The 24,975-nt window shown below is 34.5% G+C and overlaps 2 protein-coding genes across 2 annotated transcripts; one reads left to right on the top strand and one right to left on the bottom strand.

The window, feature by feature from the left end:
• Positions 1-12,930: 12,930 nt before the first annotated feature.
• On the bottom strand, positions 12,931-15,706 carry LOC8270240 (ABC transporter G family member STR2). Its single transcript, XM_002527171.3, has 3 exons — positions 14,947-15,706; positions 14,099-14,811; positions 12,931-13,950 (listed from the first exon to the last, which is right to left on the bottom strand). The coding sequence occupies exons 1-3, from the start codon at positions 15,424-15,426 to the stop codon at positions 12,969-12,971; spliced, it is 2,175 nt and encodes a 724-aa protein (XP_002527217.2). The 5' UTR covers positions 15,427-15,706; the 3' UTR covers positions 12,931-12,968.
• Positions 15,707-18,457: 2,751 nt separating this feature from the next.
• On the top strand, positions 18,458-22,397 carry LOC8270239 (uncharacterized protein At4g37920). Its single transcript, XM_048377402.1, has 6 exons — positions 18,458-18,734; positions 18,860-19,137; positions 19,797-19,962; positions 20,566-20,810; positions 21,546-21,733; positions 21,829-22,397. The coding sequence occupies exons 1-6, from the start codon at positions 18,569-18,571 to the stop codon at positions 22,037-22,039; spliced, it is 1,254 nt and encodes a 417-aa protein (XP_048233359.1). The 5' UTR covers positions 18,458-18,568; the 3' UTR covers positions 22,040-22,397.
• The last annotated feature ends 2,578 nt before the right edge of the window (positions 22,398-24,975 follow it).

Here is a 24,975-nt window from a genome sequence, read left to right as displayed (position 1 = left end):
AAATTTGAGCCAAAAATGATAAGTTATAGATGTATTTAGTCCAATAATTTATTTCAACCTGTGTTTGAATTTGTGTTCCAGATTCAGGGATGAAAGTGACCCTTTATCCTTACTTTTTTTTTATTTATTCAAGTCCTGTTGTTCAAGACTATAGGCTATAGCAGCAACATATAAAAAAAAATCTGTGGCTAATTATTAGAACTTTCTTTTGTATTATCAGCCCTCATTAATAAACACAAAGCGTAGAGTTTATTTACACCATGTAGTATACAATTGTATAAAGCATTAGAGGAGAAAATTTATCTAATGGTTTAAGATTTTCTGAGGTAATAAATGGATGAGTGATACATAACTGAATTTTTTATATTCACATGTTGGATGAATGATTTTTTATTAATTGTTTAATGTATTAAACATATATCACTTATCGATTAATTTTATATATAGATGATATATGCATATAACTATATTTTTTAAGGTCAATTACTCTGTTGGTATAAAATTTTTGGATCTTGTATCCAATTGCAATTGATATTTTAATTTTTTTTTTAGGTAAAACGATTGCAAATACCTCATACTTTGATCATTTTCATGAATCTGCCGTCATCTTCAATTTGGTCCACTATCTTTGCGTATTGTATCATATCTACCCACAATCATTTTGGTGTGTGCCACTCATGACATGGCAATGCATACGTGGCTTATTTTTTTGATTATATGGCTTACAACTTAAAGAAGTTCAAAACTCACCGTTTTATGCTTCAATAAAGGACAAGAAAAACCATCTCAACTACCACGATCTTTTACTATTTTTTCAAATATATCCTCACCTTATAATTTTATCTTTTTGGTCCATCATCTTTGTGTTCTATATCAAATCTATCCAAGTTGTTTCAGGCGTGTGCCTATAATGACGTGGCACGCATATGTGTTTTTTTTATTACCAACATACATCAATTTGTTTAAAAGGAAAAGAAAAGGTGGTCGGATCCTATAGGACAATAATACCAAAGACTAATAAGAATGCAACTTTGGTGATTCAAGATGGGTAGCATGTTCTGCCAAAGCCTTCCGAGAAGTTTAAGAAATTGCAAGTGCATATGTGTACTAAAAACAACATTGAAGCATTTGTTTTTATTTAGATTCATTGAGTAGACATATATAATGCATACAATATTGACTCGAATAACTTTTTGTAGTATTTTTATTTGACATTAATATTATATTTGTCTGAATTTATTTAATATCATCATAGGCACATGCTTGAAACAACTTGGATATATTTGATATAGAACGCAAAGATAATGGACCAAAAAGATAAAATTATAAAGTGAGGGTACATTTGAAAAAATGGTGAAATGTCATAGTAGTTAGGATGGTTTTTCCTTTCCTTTATTTAAGCATAAAACGGTGAGTTTTGAGCTTTTTTAAGTTATAAGCCATGTAGTCAAACAAATAAACTATGTGTGCATGCCATGTCATGAGTTGCACATGCCAAAACTATTGTGGGTAGATATGATATAATACGTAAAGATGGTGAACCAAATTGATAAATTTTAAAGCTGAGGGTAGATTCGTAAAAATAATCAAGGATCGGGATATCTAGGATCGTTTTGCCTTTTTTTTTTTTCCAATTTAGGATACCTACAACTTTTATGACTAATTTTTGCTGAGATAGCCATCGAAATGGAATATTCCTAATTCATTCACAACATCAACAGTGTCAACTCACTAATAACTTATCCTACTAAGAACATAGTACCCATATTTAAATGTGTGTAGCTTGAAAAATAAATTTACAGATGTGTTCCACATGCTTAGTAGGATTAATGAGTTGACATTACTAATATGGTAAATCAATTAAGAATATTTTATTTTATGTCAGTAGAAATAGACTGAAAAAATTATAAGTATTCTAAATTGAAATAGAAATAAAAAATATTGGTACTAAAAGAAAAAAAAATTAAAATATTAATACTAATTAGATATTAGATCCAAAGATTTAGTTTCCTACCCCTCTATCTAGGAGAACAGTAACCATGATTATTAATCAGTTAACTGTCATGATCCAAGGGAATGCAACTATTATCCATGATAAGGAGGTTGTGTCAATCATAGAAGAATGTAGTAGTAATAGAAATTCTAGAAGTAATATGGCCATTCAGGAGCAGCCAATGATGGGCGAGAGGTTGAAAGAATATTAGAGCTCGCAGAAAAGTTGTTATCTGTCATTTGTCCTTATTTATTATTATCATTTTATAATAGCTGTCATTCTAGCTGTTATTTTGTCTTTTTGGTTTGCTGGTAACAAAATTTAGAGACAAATTAACCTTGGAGGGAACAAGCCTCCAAGTAATGGAATTCTTCTTAGCCCTGTTGTTAATAACCTCAAAATGCCTGTGGTAGGAGAGTCTAGTCAAACTATATCTAGTACAGGTTGCTACAAAGATGCCTAAGATTGAACTTTCTAATTTTGATGGACAAACTCCTAGAACTTAGGTGACGAAGTGCCAAAAATATTTCTAACTTTACAATATCGTGAGGAATAGAAAATAGACATTGCTAATCTCTATTTGGGAGAGAAGGCAGATGTGTGGTTTTAAGGCTGGTTTATGCAGCAAAGGAAAAAGAGTTAGGAAATGTTTACTGAAGATTGATGTAAAAGATTTGGGGAGCTCACTATGAATGATGTGGTTGAAGAGTTCAATAAGATGAAACAGAGTGGATCGGTGGAGGAATACTTGGAGAAATATGAAGAGCTCAAATCATTAATATTGAAGTATCACCCCCTGGCTGGACGAAACCTATTTTGTCTCTAGCTTTGTTAGTAGGCTCAGTGAAGAGCTAAGAACTATGGTGAAGATCTTTAAACCTACAACCTTGTTATAGGCCTGTGAATAGTCTAGACTGCAAGAGCAGTCCACAGCAGCTATCCTGAAGAAACAGAAAACAACACCAAAGATCAACCAATAAACTATTAACCCTCAAACCACCAATTACACAAGAAATACCAACACCAACTCCACTTACCATTCAAACCAGATAACAAAACAGACTCTATCACAAAGAAACCTGAAACAGTTACCCCAACCATAAAAATGTCTAAAACATTAACCAATAACACCAATTTTAACCCAAACTTAAGGAGGAACCCTGAACAATGTTTTAGGTATGGAGATAGGTACTTCATGGAATATGTCTGTAAGAAAAGACAATTAAATGCTTTGATAACCATTGAAGGGGCTGAGATATTAGAGAGTAAGGTAAAGCAGGAGGTTGATACAGAAGTTGAGGCTAGTGTGGAGTTTTTAATGTATGCCATTGAAGGCACTAAGTCTACCAACACTTCAAAATTAAAGGCCTGTGAATAATAGAAAGATAGTGATTTTGATTGCTAGTGGAAGCACTCACAGCTTTGTTGATGAGAAATTGGTTAAGCAGCTTGGTTGTGCTTTAACTAAAGGAAAAACCTTAAAGGTAACTGTGGCTAATGGTCAGAGTATGAACAAGTTCATTTGTGAATCTTTCAAATGGAATATGCAAGGGCATGATTTTAAGTACAGCTTAGTTAGGAGGGTAGGATATAGTAATAGGGGTGGAATGGATGAAGCATCACAGTCCAATTCAGTTTGATTTCTCTCAGATGAAGCTCTCTTTTATCAAGAATGGCTCTACAGTGGAATTGTATGGTATGACAGAGATAAAAGGTCTTAAAGTGTTATCAGGAAAAGGGTTGCAAAGTTTCCTCAAGAAGAATTGGCACAAGGCCACTGCTATTATTTACTATTACATGCACCAATGAGATTGAACCATTACCAAACTCAATACCTATTCCTGAAGTCCTTCATTTACTCAACCTGTATCAAACAGTGTTTCATGAACCTAAACACCTACCTCTACCAAAAACTCATGATCATACCTTACTCCTAAAGGAAGGATCTCTACCAATAAACATAAGACCCTATAGATACCCACATTTTTTAAAAACTGAAATAAAAAGGCAAATCAAAGAAATGATCCAAACCCCACTTATACAACCAAGCTCAAGCCCTTTTGCCTCTCTTGTGCTCCTTGTCAAAAAGAAAGATGGGACATGGAGATTGTGTGTTGACTATAGGCAACTTAATTTCTTTACCATCAAAGACAAATTTCCTATACCAATAAAGTAGAGTATCACCAAAGACGATGATTGTCCTCACGCAATAAGTGTATAGCAAAGTGTAGTTCCATGATCAACCGGTGTTGATCAGCGCATTCGTTTTTTACTTCTAGAAGTTTGAGACCTCCTGGATAAGTTACAGGGTGCAAAGTATTTTTCAAAGATGGACTTAAGAGCAGGGTATCATCAGATTAGAATGAAGAATTCTGATGTGAATAAAATTGCTTTTAGAAATCATAATGGGCATTATGAGTTCCATGTCATGCCTTTTGGCCTAACTAATGCACCTGCCACTTTTTATTCTCTCATGAATCAAGTTTTTGAAGAGTATTTGAGGAAATTCATTCTAGTATTCTTTGATGACATATTAGTCTATAGTAAGACAATGGAGGAACACTTGCAGCATTTAGAGATCACTCTGCAGTTGTTACAACAACAAAAGTTGTATGTTAAATTTTCAAAGTGCATTTTTGCTCAGCAACAGATTGAATATTTGGGGCATGTCATCTCTAGGAATGGAGTTAGCACAAATGATTCTAAGGTTGTTATTATGAAGTCTTGGCTTAGACCTTTGAATTTGAAGGGGTTAAGGGGATTTTTGGGATTGATAGGTTTTTATAGGAAATTTATTAAGGTATATAGAGTAATCAGTAAGATCTTAACTAACTTGCTCAAAAAAGACTCATTTCATTGGAATGAGGAAGCAGAGGTTGCATTTGTGAAACTGAAGGAGGCAATGTGCAATTCTCCAATGTTGGCACTTCTAGATTTCTCAACCATTCATTTTAGAAACTGATGCATATAGCAAGGGAATATGGGTTGTACTTATGCAAAATCATAGACCCCTAGCTTTTATAAGTAAAGCATTGAGCCCCAGAAATCAAGAACTGTCAATATATGAGGAGTTCTTAGCAATACTCTTTATTATTAGTAAGTGGAGGTATTACTTGGAGAATGCTCACTTAATTATTAAGACAGATCATGAGATCATTAAGCATATGTTGGAGCAAAGAATAACTACTAATGTTCAAAAGAAAGGGTTGACAAAGTTGTTGGGTCTTGTTTATAATATACTATACAGAAAAGGAGTTGAGAACAAGGTGGCAAATACTTTATCAAGAAGGGAGTGGAATTCTGGAGACCAAAGTAACTTGTCTAGTATAGCTTATTTTGTGCTGACATAATGGATGCAGGAAGTAATGGATAGCTATAACAAGGATAGTGGAGCTCAGTAAATTATTCAGGCTTTCATAATTCAGCCAAATGCTAAACCTAATATTACTTATCTCCAAGGTATATTGAGGTATAAGGACATACTATTTATTGGAGACAGTTGGGAGTTAAAGAAGAAAATCATGCACACTGCACATGATTCTTCCTTAGGTGCGCATTATGGTATTATTGGTTCTTATAACAGATTGAAGGCACATTTCTTCTGGTATAGGATGAAGATGGATGTCTACCAGTGGGTAGTTCAGTGTGAGGTTTGTCAAAGGTGTAAGGGAGAGAATGTGCCTTATCCTAGGTTACTTCAGCCCTTACCTGTGCCAACTACTTCTTGGGAATCCATTTCCATGGATTTCATAGAGAAGCTGTCTCGTTCTGAAGGTAAAGATACAATTATGATTTTAGTTGATAGATTTACAAAATATGCACATTTCATTCCTATTGCACACCTTTTTACTGCCTCCAAGATTGCTAAGTTATTTCTGAATTGCATCTATAAATTGCATAGATTTCTAAAGGACATTGTCTCAGACAGAGACAAGGTTTTCACTAGCATCTTTTGGCAAGAATTGTTCAAGCTGATAGAGGTTAAACTTAACTTGAGTACAACATACCACCCCCAATCTGATGGACAGACATAAAGTGTGAACATATGCTTGAAAAACTATCTAAAGTGTATGTGTTTTCAAAGGCCAGGAACTTTGTATAAATGGTTGTCATTAGCTAACTGGTGGTACAATACCAACTTCTATTCCAGCTTGAAAATGACACCTTTCCAGGCTTTATATGGAAAAGTTCCTATTCAGTTTCTAATCCTATCTGGCTTCAACACCTCAATAACAGTTGTGGAGAGTTTACTCCATGAAAGACAGCAAATGGCTCAGTTGTTAAAAGATCAATTGGTTTTAGCACAGAATCGACAAAAACAAATTACAAATGAAAGAAGAACTGAAAGGAGTATTGAGGTGTGAGATTTGGTGTTCTTGAAATTGCAACCTCATAAACAAGGTTCCCTTGCCATCAGAAAGTGTATGAAATTGGCTGCCAAGTATTTTGGACCTTTTAAGGTATCATCCAAGGTGGGACTAGTAGCTTACAAGTTGGAATTACTTGCTAATTCTCAGGTGCACCCTGTATTTCATATTTCTCTCTTAAAGAAACATGTGGGAGACGACGTGCCAGTCACTACTACCTTACCTCCAAACCACAATTCTAGGGAATTCAAGATCGAACCAGTAGCCATTTTGCAGACTAGGTGAAGAAAATATAAATGATGAATTTATTGATATATGATTCTAATTTTTACAATTGATTGAGTTGGTATATATATGTGCATGTCCAACGGTAGCCTATTCTACTTGGTTGCCTTGGTATTTCTGTCCAACGTCCCTTTCTTTTTCTGGGAAAGGTTGGAGCGGCCTTTCCCTGCTACAGGGATGGTTGCTCCCTTTCTCAAGGCCTGTGATGACTTGCCCTGCACAGGCTTTTCTGCCTGTGCAGTGTCTGAGGCCATGCTGCTTTACTTCCTCTTTCAACACTCCCCCTCAAGTTGGGTTCATAGAGGTTGATCGAACCCATCTTGCTTAAAATTGAATGATGCGTCTGTTTGTCAAGTGCCTTTGTAAGGATGTCAGCTAGTTGGTCCTGGCTCTTGATATACGGAGTTTCAATTTCTCCCTTTTGAACCTTTTCCCTGATGAAGTGGCAATCCACTTCAATATGTTTAGTTCATTCATGAAACACAGGGTTTGATGCAATGTGACGGGCGGCTTGGTTATCACAATGCATTGTCATAGGGCCATTAATTTCTACCTTCATATCTCTGAGGACTTGCTTGATCCAAATGAGTTCACTAGCTGTTGATGCCATTGCACAGTACTCAGCTTTTGCGCTAGATCTAGCAACAACGTTTTGCTTCTTGCTTTTCCATGTTACTAAGTTTCCTCCCACAAAAACACAAAAACCAGTGGTTGATTTTCTGTCACAGCTTCCAGCCCAATCTGCATCAGAGAGTCCAACTATAGAATTAGAATGGTTATTTTTCATCCAGATTCCCTGTCCTGGGGTACCCTTTAGGTATCTAAGAATCCTATCTATAGCTTCTAGGTGGCAGGTGCGTGGGGCATGCATAAACTGGCTCACCATACTTACTACGAATGATATGTCAGGTCTAGTGACAGTGAGATATATTAACTTTCCTACCAAACGTTGGTAATGTCCTATGTTGGCTAGAGGTTTTTCATCTTCAAGATTGAGTTTGACTTTGGTTTCCATAGGAGTGTAGGCAGGTTTAGCCCCTAATTTTTCAGTTTCTTTTAATAGATCGAGGATGTATTTTCTTTGACATAGGAATAAACCTTTGGTAGATTTTTCCATTTCTATGCCTAGGAAATATGAGAGCTGCCCGAGGTCCTTAATATCAAACTTTTTCTTTAAACTTTATTTGACATCCTTTATACCTTGATCATCATTTTTTGTTATTATGATATCGTCAACATAGACAAGAATAATGAAAGTGTGTGTGAGATTGTATTTAACAAACATGGAAGAGTCAGAATCACATTTAGTAAAACCAATTTTTAATAAAAAGAGGCTTAGTTTGGGCGTACCATGCTCTCGGAGATTGTTTAAGCCCATAGATAGCCTTTTTTAGCTTACATACCATGGGGGCATCTGTGGCTGATTTGTGACCAAGGGGGAGAGTCATATAAACTTCTTCTTCTAGATTTCCTTGTAAAAAGGCGTTCTTCACGTCCATTTGGAATCGGCTCCATCCTTGATTAGTTGCAACTGAGATAAGGATTATGACCGTGTTCATCTTGGCGACTGGAGCAAATGTCTCTTGGTAATCAACTCCGTAAGTCTGAGTGAAGTCTCTAGCGACGAGTCTGGCCTTGTATCTCTCAATGGTCCCATCACTATTATACTTTATTTTATATATCTATTTGCATCCAACTGGTTTCTTATTTACATGAAGAGGAACAATATCCCAAGTGTCATTTTTTTCTAGCGCTTGAAGTTCGTCTTTAATGGCCTTACACCATTTGGGATTGGTGTTGGCTTCATAAAAGTTGGTTGGCTCAGGATGGGATGAGATCTGGCTTAAGTAGCTATGGTATTGACTTGATATGTTATCATAGGAAATAGAACTTTGGATAGGATACGATACCGAATGAGATACATAATCTCTTAATTTCAGGGGGGCGAGTTTGACGAGTGGACCTTCTCAAGGCGATTGCTTCCTCCTGAGGTTGAGGTTGGCTGTCACTAATTTGAGATTGACTTTCAGAGGTTGTATCTCCAATTGTATTGTCTCCCCCTGAAGGAATCGACCTTGAGACAGTAGACAGCTCCCCCTATATAAATCCTGAGTAGGGCTGCTAAGAGAAAAATAAGAGTTAGGCGGAAATACTAGTGAGCAAGGGGCCCCTGAGGATTATCATGAGTTTGGGTGGTGTAATAAGGAATTGTCTCAAGAAATGAGACATCACGAGAGATGTAGGTTTTATGAGTATAGGGATCATAACATTTATATCCCTTTTTAGTGGAGGAATATCCTAAAAACAGGGTCTTGACAGAACTTTTATCGAGTTTGTGTTGGCGGTTTATGTGAACATAAAAAATACAGCCAAAGACTCGGAGGTGACTTAAATCAATTTTCCGACCTTTGAGAACCTCTAGGGGACTCAAATGTTTTAAAATGGCAATGGGAAGTCTATTGATTAGGTAGGCAGCAGTTAAAAGGGCATCAGACCAAAAAATCGATGGAATATTATTTTGAAAAAGGAGAGTCCAAACGACATTGAGAAGGTGCCTATTTTTTCGTTCAGAAATACCATTTTGTTCAGGGTGTTGATACAAGTGGTTTGATGAACAATCCCTTTTTGATTAAAGAATGTAAAAAAAGTTTTGGTTTATGTATTCTGTGCCATTGTCGGAGCGAAAAATTTTTAAAGTAGCATTATATTGGTTTTGTATGACATTATAGAATTCTTGGAAGCGAGAAAAAACTTCATTTTTTCCTTTTAGTAAATATACCCAGGTAGTACGGGAGTAATCGTCAATGAAAGTGACAAAATATTTAAAGTGATTATAGGAAGTAACAGGGGCAGGTCCCCAAACATCTGAGTGAATTAAATCGAATGCTTTTTCAGATACACTGGAGGATAAAGAGAAAGGCAATCGAGTGTGTTTAGAAAATTTACACACATCGCAATTGCTGGAACTTAAGTTGTGATGAAATAATTTATTTAAAACATTGTCGGATGGATGCCCTAACCGCTGATGCATTAACATGCCTTGGTTAGGGTTTGATGACAAAAAACATTTCTTGGGAGGGGCATGAAGGTAGTAGAGACCATTTTCTAGTCTTCCTTCACCAATCGTCTTCCCGGAGATTTGATCCTGAAAAGTGACTGAGGTAGGTGAGAAGATAACATTGCAATTTAAATCATAAGTAATTTTTCCCACGGATAATAGATTGGATTTAAATGCAGGCAAATATAAAATATTTTCAATATGTGAGTTAAATAAATTTGAAGTGCCATATCCCTGAATTTTGACTTTTTCTCCATTGGCAACAGTCACATGGTGAGAAGGAGAAATCAAATTCAGGTTGGTTAGGTTTTTTGGATCCCAGGTCATATGATCCGTTGCCCGTGAGTCAATAATCCAGAAATTTTGACAAGGTTTTGAAAAATTTTGTAAGGAATTTAAAGCAGTGAGAACTGAACCTGACCCGTCGGGTTGAGTTGACCCAAACCCATTGGGTTGGAGGACCAAGGCCTGCAATTGGGCCAGCATTTCGGCCACTTGGGCCTGATGCTTCTGCTAGGCTTGAAGTGCCTGGTGGGCCTGCTGGACTGGTTGGATCTGGAAGGTCTGTTGGGCCTGCTGGGCTTAGAGGGCCTGCTGGGCCGACTGGCTCTACTGGACCTAGTGGCTTGGGCCGGATTTGGAGGAGTCGGGTCGGGTCCAATGTTGGCCTGGGTCGGGTTGGTGTAACCCTAAAAGGTCGGGTCGGGGCGTCATATAACAATCTGCATATGACGCCCAGCCCCTGAATTCCTTTTTCTCCCTAGGGTTCCCTTCGGGCCTTCTTCTTCCTCCTCTTCTCACCCCTTCGCCGCTCCCCCTTTCCCAACCTCGGGTTGGCTTGAGCTCGGGGTGAAGGTGCCAGCAGGCGGCCGTGACCACTGCTTCGGTCGCTCTCCCTATTTCTTTCGGTGAGATCGGGGCGACGCGATGCGAAGGCTTGGTTTTTCGCGAGTTCAGTAGAGGCCGAGGGATTCATAAGGTTCCTTCGAGTCTTCTCACGCTGGACTGTTGCGATAACAGTGTCGATGCTCGGTAGTTCTGGGGACAGGAGGATTTGAGATCTCAAGCTCTCGTAGCTTGAGTCCAATTCTCCCAGGTAAGTGAATACTAGATCATTGTCGGCTCATTTTTTAATTTCTACCGTGTCTGTTGAAGGAGGTAGGTAAGTCTGAAGTTCTTCCCACCTTGTCAATATTTCTGTGGCATATTGCGATCCTGATTTTGTGCCTTGTGTGATTCTGGCCAATTCCTGTTTGAGATTAAAAATGTGAGCAAAATTTTATTGATGGCCATATAGGCCTTTTACCTTGTCCCATATTGCTTTTGACGATTCCAGCAACATGCAGAGCTTGGAAATTTGGGGCTCCATAGTGCTGGTAAGCAGCGACATGACCAGGTGGTCTGTCGTCTGCCATTCTTCAATTTTTTTCTACTTCTTCTTCTGTCAGGGTTTCTGGTCTAGTAGGTTTGGGTTTGGGTTTAGTCCCAGTGATGAATCCCAATTTCCTTCTGCTACTAAGCCCTATGTAGACAGCTTTTGACCACTCGAAGTAATTTTGATTACCTCTGAGGATTATATTGGTCAATCTGTTATCAGTTTGAGACATGATGAATTTCCAAAAAGGAATTCTGAGAATTTGGATTTTTGTTTGCTTGATTGATACTTCACAGGTTTGAATCCTGCTCTGATATCATGAAGAAAATATAAATGATGAATTTATTGATATATGATTCTAATTTTTACAATTGATTGAGTTGGTATATATATGTGCATGCCCAACGGTAGCCTATTCGACTTGGTTGCCTTGGTATTTCTGTCCAACGTCCCTTTCTTTTTCTAGGAAAGGTTGGAGCGCCTTTCCCTACCACAGGGATGGTTGCTCCCTTTCTCAGGGCCTGTGATGACCTGCCCTGCACAGGCTTTTCTGCCTGTGCAGTGTCTGAGGCCATGCTGCTTTACTTCCTCTTTCAACACTAGGGAAATTCAAAGGAGAAGACAGAAGGTTCTGTAGGTATTGACTCAATGGTTGAATATGACCGAGGAAGAAGCTACTTCGGAAGATATGTCTTATATGAAATCTCAATTTCCTACTTTTTTCCTTGAGGACAAGGAAAAGGTCCAAGGAGAGGGTATTGTCATGATGCAAGGAAATGCAACTACTATCCATGATAAGGAGGTTATATCAATCATAAAAGAATGTAGCAGTAATGGAAATTCTAGAAATAATGTGGTCATTCAGGAACAGTCAATAATGGGTGAGATACTGAAAGAATACTAGAGCTGGCAAAAAGTTGTTATTTGTCATTTGTCCTTATTTATTATTATCATTTTGTATTAGTTGTTATTCTAGCTGTTATTTTGTCTTTTTTGCTTTGCTAGTAACAGAATTGTGTTTATTTGCCAATCATTGGTATATATAGGCAAGACTGTGTAGAAAGATTATCAATGAATTAATACAATTTTCAATTTCCTTCTCATCTATATTCTGTGCTCAACTTCTTTCTTCTTCCTCTCCTTTTCTTCTTCTTCCTTTCTACTTCTTCTTTCTTTTTCCTTACCTTCTTCTTTTGTGATTCTACTCTCTAACGAGCTTACAGCCTACCATTCTATCTATTCCTATTTATGCACAGTACTAACATTGTCCATGAGCTTGGTACATGACATTAACTAGTCTACTTAAATCATATATTCAATAATCTAGTTCAGAATTACTATAAAGATGAGACTTTACAGAACTTAATAAACTTGCTCAGCTTTTAGCTAGAGATTGCTTTGTGGTATCTTAACATATTTTCAGTTCTAGCTATTAGATCATGCTTTTATAGAGAGAAAGATAATTTTTGATCCATTTACAAGAATTTCTTGTTAGTTACTAACATCGGATCCCCTTTATCCTGTGATTTTTAATACTAAATTGGAAAAAGAGAGGAGATTTTAGCATTTTTTCTTTTCTACCTTTTTTGAAGGATTTGATAGAGTAATTAAGAACCATTTGTCAACTAATTTCAGTTGATTACAGAAAATTATATATATCATATGTCAAATGCTACCATATAATAATGCATGGTTCTTTCCATGGCCACTAATATGATTCTATCAATGCTATATTTTAGCACTATGGACACGATAAATTCAAATATAACCAATTAAAAAAATATGAAAGAAGAGTTCTTTTTTTTCTTTCTAATCAACATAAGAAGTTTGGTAAGAGTAAATTAATTCAACATATATTGTCTTAGCTTCCCTTCATGTGATCATTTTCTTCTATGACCTTTGGATCTTAGAGAAGAATCGAAGGATTATGTAGAAAAATATCCTGTAAAGAACTGCCCATCCCAACATCACGAGCACCTTCTCCCATTTCTTCGATTCATTTGTACTAATGTTGAGTGACCCCAAGATGGTGGTGCCATTTATAGGGTCACCAGCAGGTGTGTACCCAAAAACATCTGATGTCTGATACTCATTCATCAAAAGCCCTTCATAAGGATATGACATTGTGGAAATCGTGTTCATCCACTTCCAATATGTGGGTATGTCATGGCTATTCAAGAAGTAGCCACAAAACAAGAAAAATAGAGCAGTGAAGGCAATGACAGCTGCATAACCCAGAATGTAATTTGGCACAACTGAGCTAACAAACACCACAAATGAGTTTGTTGAAAGAAGAGAAACATAGAGAACAAGCAAGAAATAATAGAACGGCCCACGAAGCTTCAAGGCTTTCCAAACAATGGCAGCATAGACACCAGATTGAAGTGCAAGAAAAGGAAGGTAAGTTAAAAGGCCAGCAATAGTGTAGGAAGAAGCTCTATAAGCATTATGAGAAGTTTCGCGGACGAAAATGAAGCGTTCTTGAATAAAGGCAGGAACAGCATCGTTAGATGAAAAGAAGAAGAGACATACTGTGAAAATAAAGAAACTAAGTCGATTAGTGATTCCTTGAGAGTCTTCTTTAGGGTTCATGAACATGGTGGCCATCATGAGTCCCATGATGGTTAGGACCATAAGTCTTGAAAGGAAAAGCTCAGGAGTTCGCCTGATGTTTATGAAATTCCTGCGCATGAGAACCCATGTCTCGGAGAAAAAGGAATTGGAGAATTTCGGACCAAGATGATATGCCATATGATTTGGAGCTATATTTGGTGTCAGGTAGTCATTTTCATTCACTGTGTAGTCACTGCTGTGAGGTGTGGGTGTGCTTGGCAGGATCTCACTTGAGTATGTATAGTATCCAGGAGATGAACTGCATCAAATCATCCATCCAAAGCGTACAGAAAATCAGCCATCCTCAACCTCATGCATATGTAATAGTGATTAAAAATTGTCAATACTTAATCATATCACAATTGTCAATACAAGCACAGGAGTTAAAAATAAGAAATCAACTTTACCTCATTGGATTTTGCAGTTTCTTGTCATTCCTTTGACGAACAGGTGTAAACCTGAGGGTTTGCACAACTCCAACATGACTGCCACTCCAAGAAGGGCTCCTCAAACTATGCTCAAACTCACTAGAATCCTGTGTACTTGTTTGTAATGGAAGGCGCCTCCCATTCCCCGAAGCACCTAATTCCACCTGAGCGCGGTTCTGACGTGAAGGAGGTGGCGTTGGTGCAACCGTGGACACCGACATTTCCTCGTCGGATAACTTAGGCGGTTTCATTCCGGTAAGTGCAAATTCAGCTAATGCCTCAACCCCATGATCAGACTGATCATACTCTTGTATCACATCGATTAGATACTCTATCGAGTTTTCACCTCTGGGGACTTTTCGACCCATTCGGCTAAGATGGAGAGTCACATCTTTAGGCGAGCCTTGAAACATGAGCTGCCCGCGAGCCAGGACAGCGAGATGGTCAAGAAGCAATTGAATTCTTGATGATGGTTGATGAATTGTAAGTATCACAGTGCTGCCTGACCTTGCAATGTGGTGAATCTTTTCAACTACACTATGAGCACTGGTGGAGTCTAGACCTGAAGTCGGCTCGTCAAGGAAGAGTAAGGATGGTCCATGGATTATATCCACACCGATGGACACTCTTCGGCGCTCTCCGCCAGATACTCCTCGTATACCTTCATCTCCTATGTAGGTGTTTCGCGAACTCTATAAAACAAAATTAATTACTACATAATGATAAAATTAAATAATTATCTATCTGTGAGACGTGTTTTATTACGATAATTCTAACTCTTATTGAACAATTATAAAGGAAATTATAACGAAGGTTATATCACTAACCAATAAACCAAGTTGTTCCATAAGCTTCTCCACTCGCTGTTTCTTGTCAGCTGTAGAAATCGGACCCAACCGAAAATCAGCAGCAAACATCAGAGTTTCGTAAACAGTAAGCATAGGAAAAAGCTTATCATCTTGCATAATATATGCAGAGGTTCTCTTGATCAAGCTTGGACTGACTTCTGTGCCATCAAATGACACTCTACCCTTTAAGCTCCCACTGGCAATGCGACCGGCTAATCCATCTAACAAAGTAGATTTTCCTGCACCACTAGGACCCATGACTGCAGTGATGCAACCTTTGGGTGCATACCCAGTAATCGCATGCAGTAAATCAACATCCTGGCTCAACCATTTCCCTTCAATCTTCTTCTTTTTAGTCACTGTATAAGTAAGACTACAGAACTCGAGTCCTCCAGTAAAGCTGACAGGCTTTCCTATGTCGATTAAAGTTTCATGACGATGACCATTTCTCTGTGCCATGGTAAAACTATCAAGAGATGAAAATTTTTATTGCTTTCTTTCTTTCTTGCAGAAAATTCTAAAGCATAGAGATGAATGATTAGCGTTCCTATTCTTCTCTTTTTGTTGGGGTTGTTCCCAATTGGTGATGACGGGACAAAGTGATGTTAAAAAGGAGGGAAAATGTTGAGAAAGGAATTTGAACAGCTAAGAGGCAGATTGAGGAGATAAATCCGAAGTTCTTTATGAGGGTGCCTTCATCGTAGAATCCGGTTTTAATTGTGTGGATCGAAAAGAAGGAAATGCCATCTTGTTATCTTCAGCCTCTTCTTTTAACTTTTATCATCTGCATGTTAGCAATGTACTTTCATGCATCTTCAATCCTACTTCTTTGGACTCTTCATATATGGTTGATTCCAAATTCCTGCAATAATAATTATGAATTGCTTTAACTTAATTAACATATATGTGTAGCTTTAATGTAATCTTATTAAATCATTTTCCCATGAATACGAGGGAGCAGTTTATGTTTGGCCTCTTCATATTTAAGAATATTACACTCTATGTTAACCACTTAAATTATTAAATACGAATATATATATTTGGACTCAAATTTAATATTTAATTTTTTTAAGAAAGACGTAAGAAAGCTAATTGCATTATTTCGCTGCATCTGTCCATTAGTATTAACTTTATCGTACAAGGTTTGGCTGTAATAATCCAAAATTTTGACAACTTTAGCTCAAAGTAACTTGATTAGAGAAGGGATTTTGTGTTTTATTTTTTTTTTTTTTTCCTTTTTTTGGTGCTAGAATTCGTCTTGTTTCTCAGCTTACATTACAATGTGGGTTATCTTCTTTCTGTGAAGTGGTTTTATAAAAATGTTTTGGCTGCATTCTAAGAAGCTTGGTTGTGAACAAAAAGCCAACGGAATTTAAAGAAAAAGAAAGTTGGGAGAATTCAATGGGAATGCAAAAGGTTGCTTCAGTTAGTATGTTTCAGTGTGTGTGTGTATATATATATATATATGGCAGGTAATTTAATTTGTGTTGTGGAAAATAACGATTGTAACAATGGCAGTGTGCAGAGTATATAATTTTCATTCGAGGGATGCTAGTAATATTTTCTTTTCAAACACTCTCTTAAATAATTAATTTTTTTATAAATTTTAAAGTGATATTAAAAAGTCACTCTATTTACGGCATTTAAAATTCACCCAAATTTATATAAAATATTTTATTATATAACTTTTATATACAATTAAATATTAAGTTGCTTTTATTTAGATTTTTCAAGAAAATACTTTTTATGTAAATTAATTTAGAATTTAATAACGTTTTATTGAATAAACACATAAAGATATAAAAAATCGCTATAAACTATGTCACCTTAGAATTTATTTATTTTTCTATTGGTTATTTTTTCCAGTTTTTTAATCTAATAATTTATTACTTATTTAACAAGTAGAACTAATTTTATATTATTTTTTAATTAATGAAAGTAAAATATTTTTTATAAATAAAAATAAAATAAATTTATTTACTAATGAAAAAGTAAATCTCTTTCATATACATAATATATGTTATAACTTAAATAAAAATATTTTTAAAATTTTAAAATATTTTATCACATAAATAACAATATGTTTTAATTTTAAAATTTTAAATAAAAATTTGAAATTATTAAAATAAAAAAAATATTATTTTTACCTAATAAAATATTGTTAAAATTGATTGTTAATAAATAAATTTATTTTAATTTTATTTATTATAAAATATAAAATTAGTTTAATTTGTTAAATAGATATTAAGTTATTATGTCAAAATATTAAATAAAATAAATCAAAAGGAAAGTAATAATCTAAGAGAGTGTTTAAGGGAGAGTGTTGATAGCGTTACTTGTATATATTTATGTTATGTTTGGTTAAAATTTATAAAATATATTTACAAATTTAAAGTTTACGTGCAGTGAAAATTAATTTAAAATTTTATATAATCAAATTTATGTGAAATTAATTATAACAAATTAAATTTTAACAAAATAGATAAAATTTCTAAACAAATTTTATATTAATAAATTAAAATATTTTATAACACTAAAATATCACTTTCAACTTTTAACTTTTTTATTTTTATTTTATTTTTTATATTTTTTTCAAATAAAATAAATTCTTTAATATAAATTCCAGTTAAACATAACATTAAAAATATTAAAAAAAATGGAACTGCAAAATAATTAATTTTGTTTTTCATATAGAATAGCCGTTTTATCTTTCAGAAACCCCTTTTGTCAAAAGGTATATATACAATTGAATAAGGAGGTTGTGTAAAAATGTCCCTTTCTTTTTCTCTTTTGAGCAAGTGAACCATATGATGCAAAATTGCAAATCCTAATTTCAAATTGTTCATTTGATTTATTAAAATAAAAAACTTGAAATTCAAATCACTTCATTCACCATTTACAATCAATATTTATAAAAAATTTAAGAATGCAACAAAAAGAAAAACAGCAGATTCTGGTAATAATAAAGAGAAAAAGATGAGTAGCTAATATTCCAGCACCACTATGAATCATCAAACCACATATGCCATTCTGGAGTCCATATTACAGAAGTATAATTCCTCAAACCACACCCAATTGTTTGATTATTTGTAAAATGCCATAGTTGTCACAAGCAACTAATTTTGAATCTACATTTTCATTCATTTTATTTTATTTTTTTTCAATTCTCAAAAGAACCAGCATACTTAAAAGAAATATTTTGCTTCTTGTTGAACTACTTTTGCTGAAATCATAAATCTAAACCTATTTGTGAATCAAGTTTTTTTCTATGAAAAAAAATAAAGAAAGAACAATTTCTCTACCTGCATTTTAGTGAATTTTTTTTCCAGAAAAGGAAAAGTGAGGGTTTAATTTTCTTAAATAAAAGTTCAGGGACTTATTATTTAAACTTGAAAATTTCATGTATTGTCCGTGCCGTGAGTTTTTGAAGATGCTGAAATTATTTGGCACACGACACCGTTGAAATCATTTTGTTAAAAAATGTCAAAAAGGAACTTGAGGCATTATCTACTTCTGCATTCTGTAGATATTTTCTTTGTATAACAAAAACACCATTTGTTCACATTTCTTCTCCGCTCTGCACCAAAGCAAAGACTAAACCATGAGCAATTGCAGCTTCTTGCAACTTGACCTTTTAACCTCCGTAAGCCAACCTCCTTTCCACTCTTTCAATGAAAAATTTGCCCCTGCGACAATTTTCCGATTCCCCTCTGTATCCTCACCCAACAAACAAAAGACAAAATCTTTAGCTCACTATTTCAACACCAGTAAGTACTCTTTTCCTTGAATTTCCAATCTTGGATTCTTTTCTTTGAGTCTAGAAGTACCCTTTTTCTTGAATTTTCAATCATGAACTTTTCTTTTTTTCTTTTCCTTATGGGGTTTTGTTCAGGTTGTAAAGCAAGTAGCTTGACAAATGTTGAAGTGGAAAAAGAAGAAGAAGTGGAAGTTGTAAAAGGGCACACTATTACTCAAGTTTGTGATAAAATAATTGATGTGTTCTTGAATGAGAAGCGTAGAGTTAAAGAATGGAGAAAGTATTTGGTTTTTAGAGAAGAGTGGAATAAGTACAGGGAAACATTTTATGCTAGGTGTCAAATGAGGGCTGATATGGAGACTGACTCAACTCTGAAGCAGAAATTTGTTTCATTTGCTGCTAAAGTGAAGAGGGTATGATAGCTATGCCTTTCCTTAAGTTTTTGCTGTTGTTAGACTTTTATTTGCTGATACTGGTTTGTTCAATGTCCAGTTTTAGTATCTTAGTCCTTGGAAAGTTTGAAAATGCAAGAGTATAATTAAATTTTATTTACTCACTTCTCTTTGAAAAGGTCTTAGTTGCTAGAAATTCAATTCTCTAGGACAAGGCATTTCACAGCATTTCTTTTTTGGAATAAATCATGTGCAAGAAATCAGTTATGTCACTTGTGGTAAAACTCATTTCATTTAAAATGCATTCACAATGTCTTTTCTTTTTTATTTAAGTTGAAAGAATTGCATCTGTCAACTGTTACCTTTTCAAAAATGAGAACTGATTTAACTATAACTCAATGGAATTAAATCTTGCACTTTTAGACTTTCCAGAACTATTTAAAGGAAATAAAATCATAACACAGGTGTAATTGATTTGCAAGAATTCAATATTGATTCTTGAGCATGAATTAGTCCAAACAAAGCATTTAGGCATTTTTTGAATGGTGAGCTTTTGTGTTTGGTTTGATTTCTAAGAATTAAGAAGGTAACACAATCAAAATTACCAAACTTGAGGGTTGATCACATATAGATGCTCTCTTTTTTGTCTTTAAAACTTCTTTTGATTCTGTGTACTGCAGATTGATGAACAGATGGAAAAACACAGTGAACTTCTTAAGGAAATTCAAGACAACCCAACTGACCTAAATGCAATAGTTACAAAACGGCGCAAGGAATTCACAGGAGATTTCTTCCGTTATCTAACCCTTATTTCAGACACTTTTGATTCTTTGGAGGACCGTGATGGTAATTACTTGAGCATTTGGCTGTCTGATATTTGATTTCTTTGATGGACTGATCACTTCTTATTTCTAAATTGCTTGGTTTGTGCTAATGCTGATTTTTGCTGGACTATTTAGGTTATCATGGTTGAATTATCTTCATTTGGTGAATTTGTTATTACTTCTGGATAAAAGATTGGTATGCATGTATGTGCTTTCTCTATGGTGGATGATATATAAAAGCAATATTCAAGCTTGAAATTATTAAAATTTTAAACATATGCAGAGAGTAGCTCCTTTATAGGTGTGAAAATACCAAGGTGTTTGTCATTTTAAGAACAGAAAGATACCTTGTAAATAGCAATTGTAAAAAGCTATTAAAATAAGATTGGTCATGCATGATAGAAGCTTTTGTGCTAAAGCCAGTGGATGTAGCTCCATGACGAACATTACAATTGACTTATATGATTTGCTAACCTGCATCTACATAATAGTATTATAGTAACGTGTCATATGATAAAATCTATAATATTTAGACACGTTGTAATGAATTTACTGGAAAGAAATGATTACCTATAATGCTAGCTTTCTGTCACTCTCTTATCTGGATGTTTATTTATTTGAACAGCTATAGCCAGGCTAGGGACTAGATGCTTATCTGCTGTCAGTGCTTTCGACAAAACGCTGGAGTATGTTGAGACATTAGATACTGCACAAGCCAAATTTGATGACATTCTTAACTCCCCTTCAATCGATGCAGCGTGTGAAAAAATCAAAAGTTTAGCCAAGGCAAAGGAACTTGACTCTTCGTTAATCTTATTGATAAATAGTGCTTGGGCAGCGGCAAAAGACTCTGCTAATATGAAAAATGAGGTATAATCTGTAAATGTGAACCTTGTATTAAGCACCTGTCCTGCACTGGATCTTGGTTTACATATTTTTTTATTTGTTTTCGGTCTAATTAATCAGCACATCACGTATTTTGCATGAGCAAGGTGGTTGAGAGACTAAAGTAATTTTAATTGTCTGCCTACCATCTCCAAAGCATATTTTCTTTCCTTTTTCCCAGCTAAATTCATTAATCAAGCTACCTAATCTTTTCTATGGGAGATATGAACTATGATGAAATGGTGGTATAATTCATATCATCCTAAGAGAGTGTCAAATTCAACAACTTGCACGAATTAGAAGAGTTAGAAGCATATGTACTGAGACAATCCATGTTATGTCTTAGCTTTTGGAATTCAAAGGATGAAATATTCAGTTAAAAAATATTTAAGAGTCAAATCTTTGTTTCATGCAATTCAGTCCAAACTCCATATTCGGAGCATACTGTTATCTGCAGAGCATTAGCATCTGAGATGTTCTCTTCATTAATATTGCAAACACTGATAAGGAATTGTCATGGATACTTCACTCCTCAAAAAAACCATATATATCTATAGGTCAAGATGATTACAGGGAAATATAAACATCAAATCTGCAACATTTATCAATTTTAAATGCTCTGTAGTGGAGGTTTGACTGCATTTTTTGTTGTGTCTTACATGAACTTTATGTGCTGGTTTTTCTGTTCTCAAGTTATTGACCTTGGACATCTAATTTCAGGTTAAAGAGATAATGTATCAAATATACAAAACCACTAAGAGCAGCCTTAGGAGCATTGCCCCAAAAGAAATAAAGCTACTTAAGCATTTGCTGAACATTGCTGATCCTGAAGAGCGCTTCTCAGCATTAGCAACAGCATTCTGCCCAGGCGATGAACGAGAAGCCAAGGACCCTTATGCGTTATACACGTAAGCAAGCTTCTGACTTCCTCAATAATTTAAGATATTCTGGTGTTCTCTTGCTCTATACTGATTTTGTATTGCTACCTCTTTGTGGTTGGAAGTACACCAAAGGAACTGCATAAGTGGGTCAAGATCATGCTTGATGCATATCAGCTTAACAAGGAGGACTCTGACATTAGGGAAGCCAAACAGATGACTCAACCTGTTGTTATACAAAGACTATACATCCTAAAGGAAACTATTGAAGAGGAATACTTGGATAAAACTACTTTTCGAACACAAACAGAAGAGGACAGCAAATCAGAGGACTGATGAGGTACTGTGCAGTTTTTTTGATACGTCTACTAAGTTCTTTTATTTTTCTGATGCAGAGATGTAGTTTCTAAGATGAAGCCTCAATTTGTGAATTGTCAATCAGTGAACCATAGGCTTTTTAGTATCCTCTTATTCTGAAGGGATATCATCTAGATTTTGTTTCCGACTTTGTAAGTGAGGGCCTAATATTTCTCAACTGTAGGATGCTGCCTTTTTAGGTCTCTTCTTCTTTCCTCTCAAGGATGGGGGTTTATTATTAAAAGAAAAATCTTCTATGTCATGGATGCTTACTGTTGGAGATCTAACATCATAAAAGTTTAGCAGTTGACTATGAAATTAAGTCATCTTTTCTTTAGATGAAATGAAGCTCCCCCATAAGTAAGTTCTTTACATCACAAAAATGTGCTAGTGGCACTCCCTTCTGTCCAGAGTGCTCTCTCCTTATGAACATGCTCACAGTATTGACTCTTTTCGGATAATATTTAACACTTCTATATGCAATCATTGAAGCAATAGGTGAAGATGGAGACAGAAATGGTGTTTGATACTTGTATATGCATGCAGCTCGTGCAAACAAATGAAATTAAGTTTGCAGCAGGGAATTCTCTAAAGAGAAATCAATGCAGAGATTAATCTAAACTCTACTCTACCAATTTACCACGAGAAAAGAATTCCATTGCTGAACTATGATCAATCAAGATGAAAAGCCAAGGAAAATCGATATTCCTATTTGCTTGATACCAGCATACTATATTTGGTTCAAGCTATAGAAATTTCATTTTCTTCCCCTATGATGTTTCAAGTGATGAGAGTTCTATTTCAAATTAATGTAAATAAGAAATAACGGCACATATTAGCTTAATCCTGATTTAGCCAAGTTACACCAATCCCCCACATGTTTTAATCCTTGGACTTTAGGAAGGAATAAGTAAGTTATGCACCATGCATCAATGTAAGATTTGTACCACACCTAGATTCAATATGCAAGTATTTACTAGCAACATAGTAGAGGCTTAACTCCTTGAACCCCTTCTTGTTTCTTTTTGAATAGGCTTAACTTATGACAACACAACTTCTCTGACACAACCATGCATATACAGAACTCATCAAGAGATAGAGACTACTGTTGAAGATTTTGGTGCCTTCCATTGTTGGGTTTTTTTTTTTCTGATCGCTAAAACTTTCAAATGATATAAAGATCCAATAGAAATGAGATTAATTTTTAACTTCTACAAATTTAAGCTGAGTCGTGGTTTCATTTGTTTATGATGTGCACAAAGATTATCGTACACATTGTACATGTTTTAGCGCTGTCATCATTTGTGTTGGCAGTGGAAAATGGTACTACTGCACTTCTTTTTGTACTAACAGACCTCTTTCTATATGCATTTTTATATAACGGATGTTTCGTACAAGTAATTTAAAGAAAGGAGTGTACCATTAAAGAATTACTTGTTATAAGACAATAAGAACAAGCATCTTCTATCATTATGAAAACTCTTTTTACCTGCTTTTATTTATATATCAAATTAATAATTAATAATAATTAAAATTTATTTATTAATTTTAAATAATTTAATATGTATTAATTATTTAATATCAAAATATAAATTATTTTTTTATTTATTGTAGTGTATATATTGGGTAATGTAAATAAGAATTACCTTTATTAGGGAAACACGTTTCTCTCCATTGGTCTGTTTCTAAAATTGTACTGGAGTAGAGATCATTGCCAAAATGACGAAACAAAATTGTACTAGAGATTACAGAATGGGCAAAATGATCTCAGCTAATAGAACTTCTTTCGACTTTTAAGCAGTCGATGGCCGCCCGCCCAACAGAAAAACAGAAAGAACAGATAGTTCTTAGGCCCACTCTGTTTCCATGGAATATTTATTTGGTTTTGGGTGAGGATAAGGCAGTTTTCGAGAGGTCAATTACAATTTTGTACACATAGTTATGGTATTAAGATATTTTTGTTTGTAATAATTGATATTTGTCGGAAGATTTGACTTTTTTTGTTTTGTTTTTCATATGGCGTGTAATAGACTATCAACTATAAAAAGAATTATTGATCATGAAGATGATAATACATTTGGTACGACAGAGAAATTTAAATTTAATTTTTCACCATCCATTGAATCTTAAATTAAAAAAGGAAAATATAATTCACATTATTTTATACTTATAAAATAAAAATTGATATTTCCAAAGAATAAATTCATATTATTAAACTAAAAAATCATGTAGCTGATAAACATAGAAGATGTAAACATAATACAAATAATACAGACATCAATGAGTACCAAGAAAATAATTTGAAATATAATAGCGTGCAAATTAAAATCATACCTTTTGCTTTTTATGTAGCATTCCTTTGTAGATAAGGAAAATTAAATATATATAAATAACTTTTTCTAATGAAATTGAATAATTAAAGAAAATTATCAAAAAAAAAATTTGTTTTGAGCAAGATATATATATATATAAATGAGATGGTTGTCGAAAATAATAATAATAATAATAATAATAAATATTTTACTTTTTATAGTCGGTTTGTCCTTATATAGAAAATAGATTAAACAAAATTGATTAATGATTATACTTTTTCTATACTAATATATTTATTATTAACTTAATTTTCTTAGCTTTCATTTGTAATCATGTGAAAATGCAATTGTCATGAAAATTTAATTAAACATCGTTGTCTTTTAAGGTTTTTAAGCATAAAATTGTCAAAAAAAAAGGTATAAAGAGAACAGTTGTTTGAATTAAAACCTTCAATTTTACTTATTTAGCATAGTGAAAAATAAGATCACTTATATATATACAGGTTTTTTTGGGCTATAAGACAGACGGAAGCAAGCAAAGCTATCACTTGAGAATTTTCATCGCATAATAATTACACGGTCACACTGGTTTGTTTTATTAAT

This window comes from Ricinus communis, chromosome 7 (genome assembly GCF_019578655.1).
Source record: "Ricinus communis isolate WT05 ecotype wild-type chromosome 7, ASM1957865v1, whole genome shotgun sequence".
NCBI lineage: Eukaryota > Viridiplantae > Streptophyta > Magnoliopsida > Malpighiales > Euphorbiaceae > Ricinus > Ricinus communis.
Note: the sequence above shows the minus strand (reverse complement) of the source record. Positions and strands in the feature narration are given on the sequence as shown.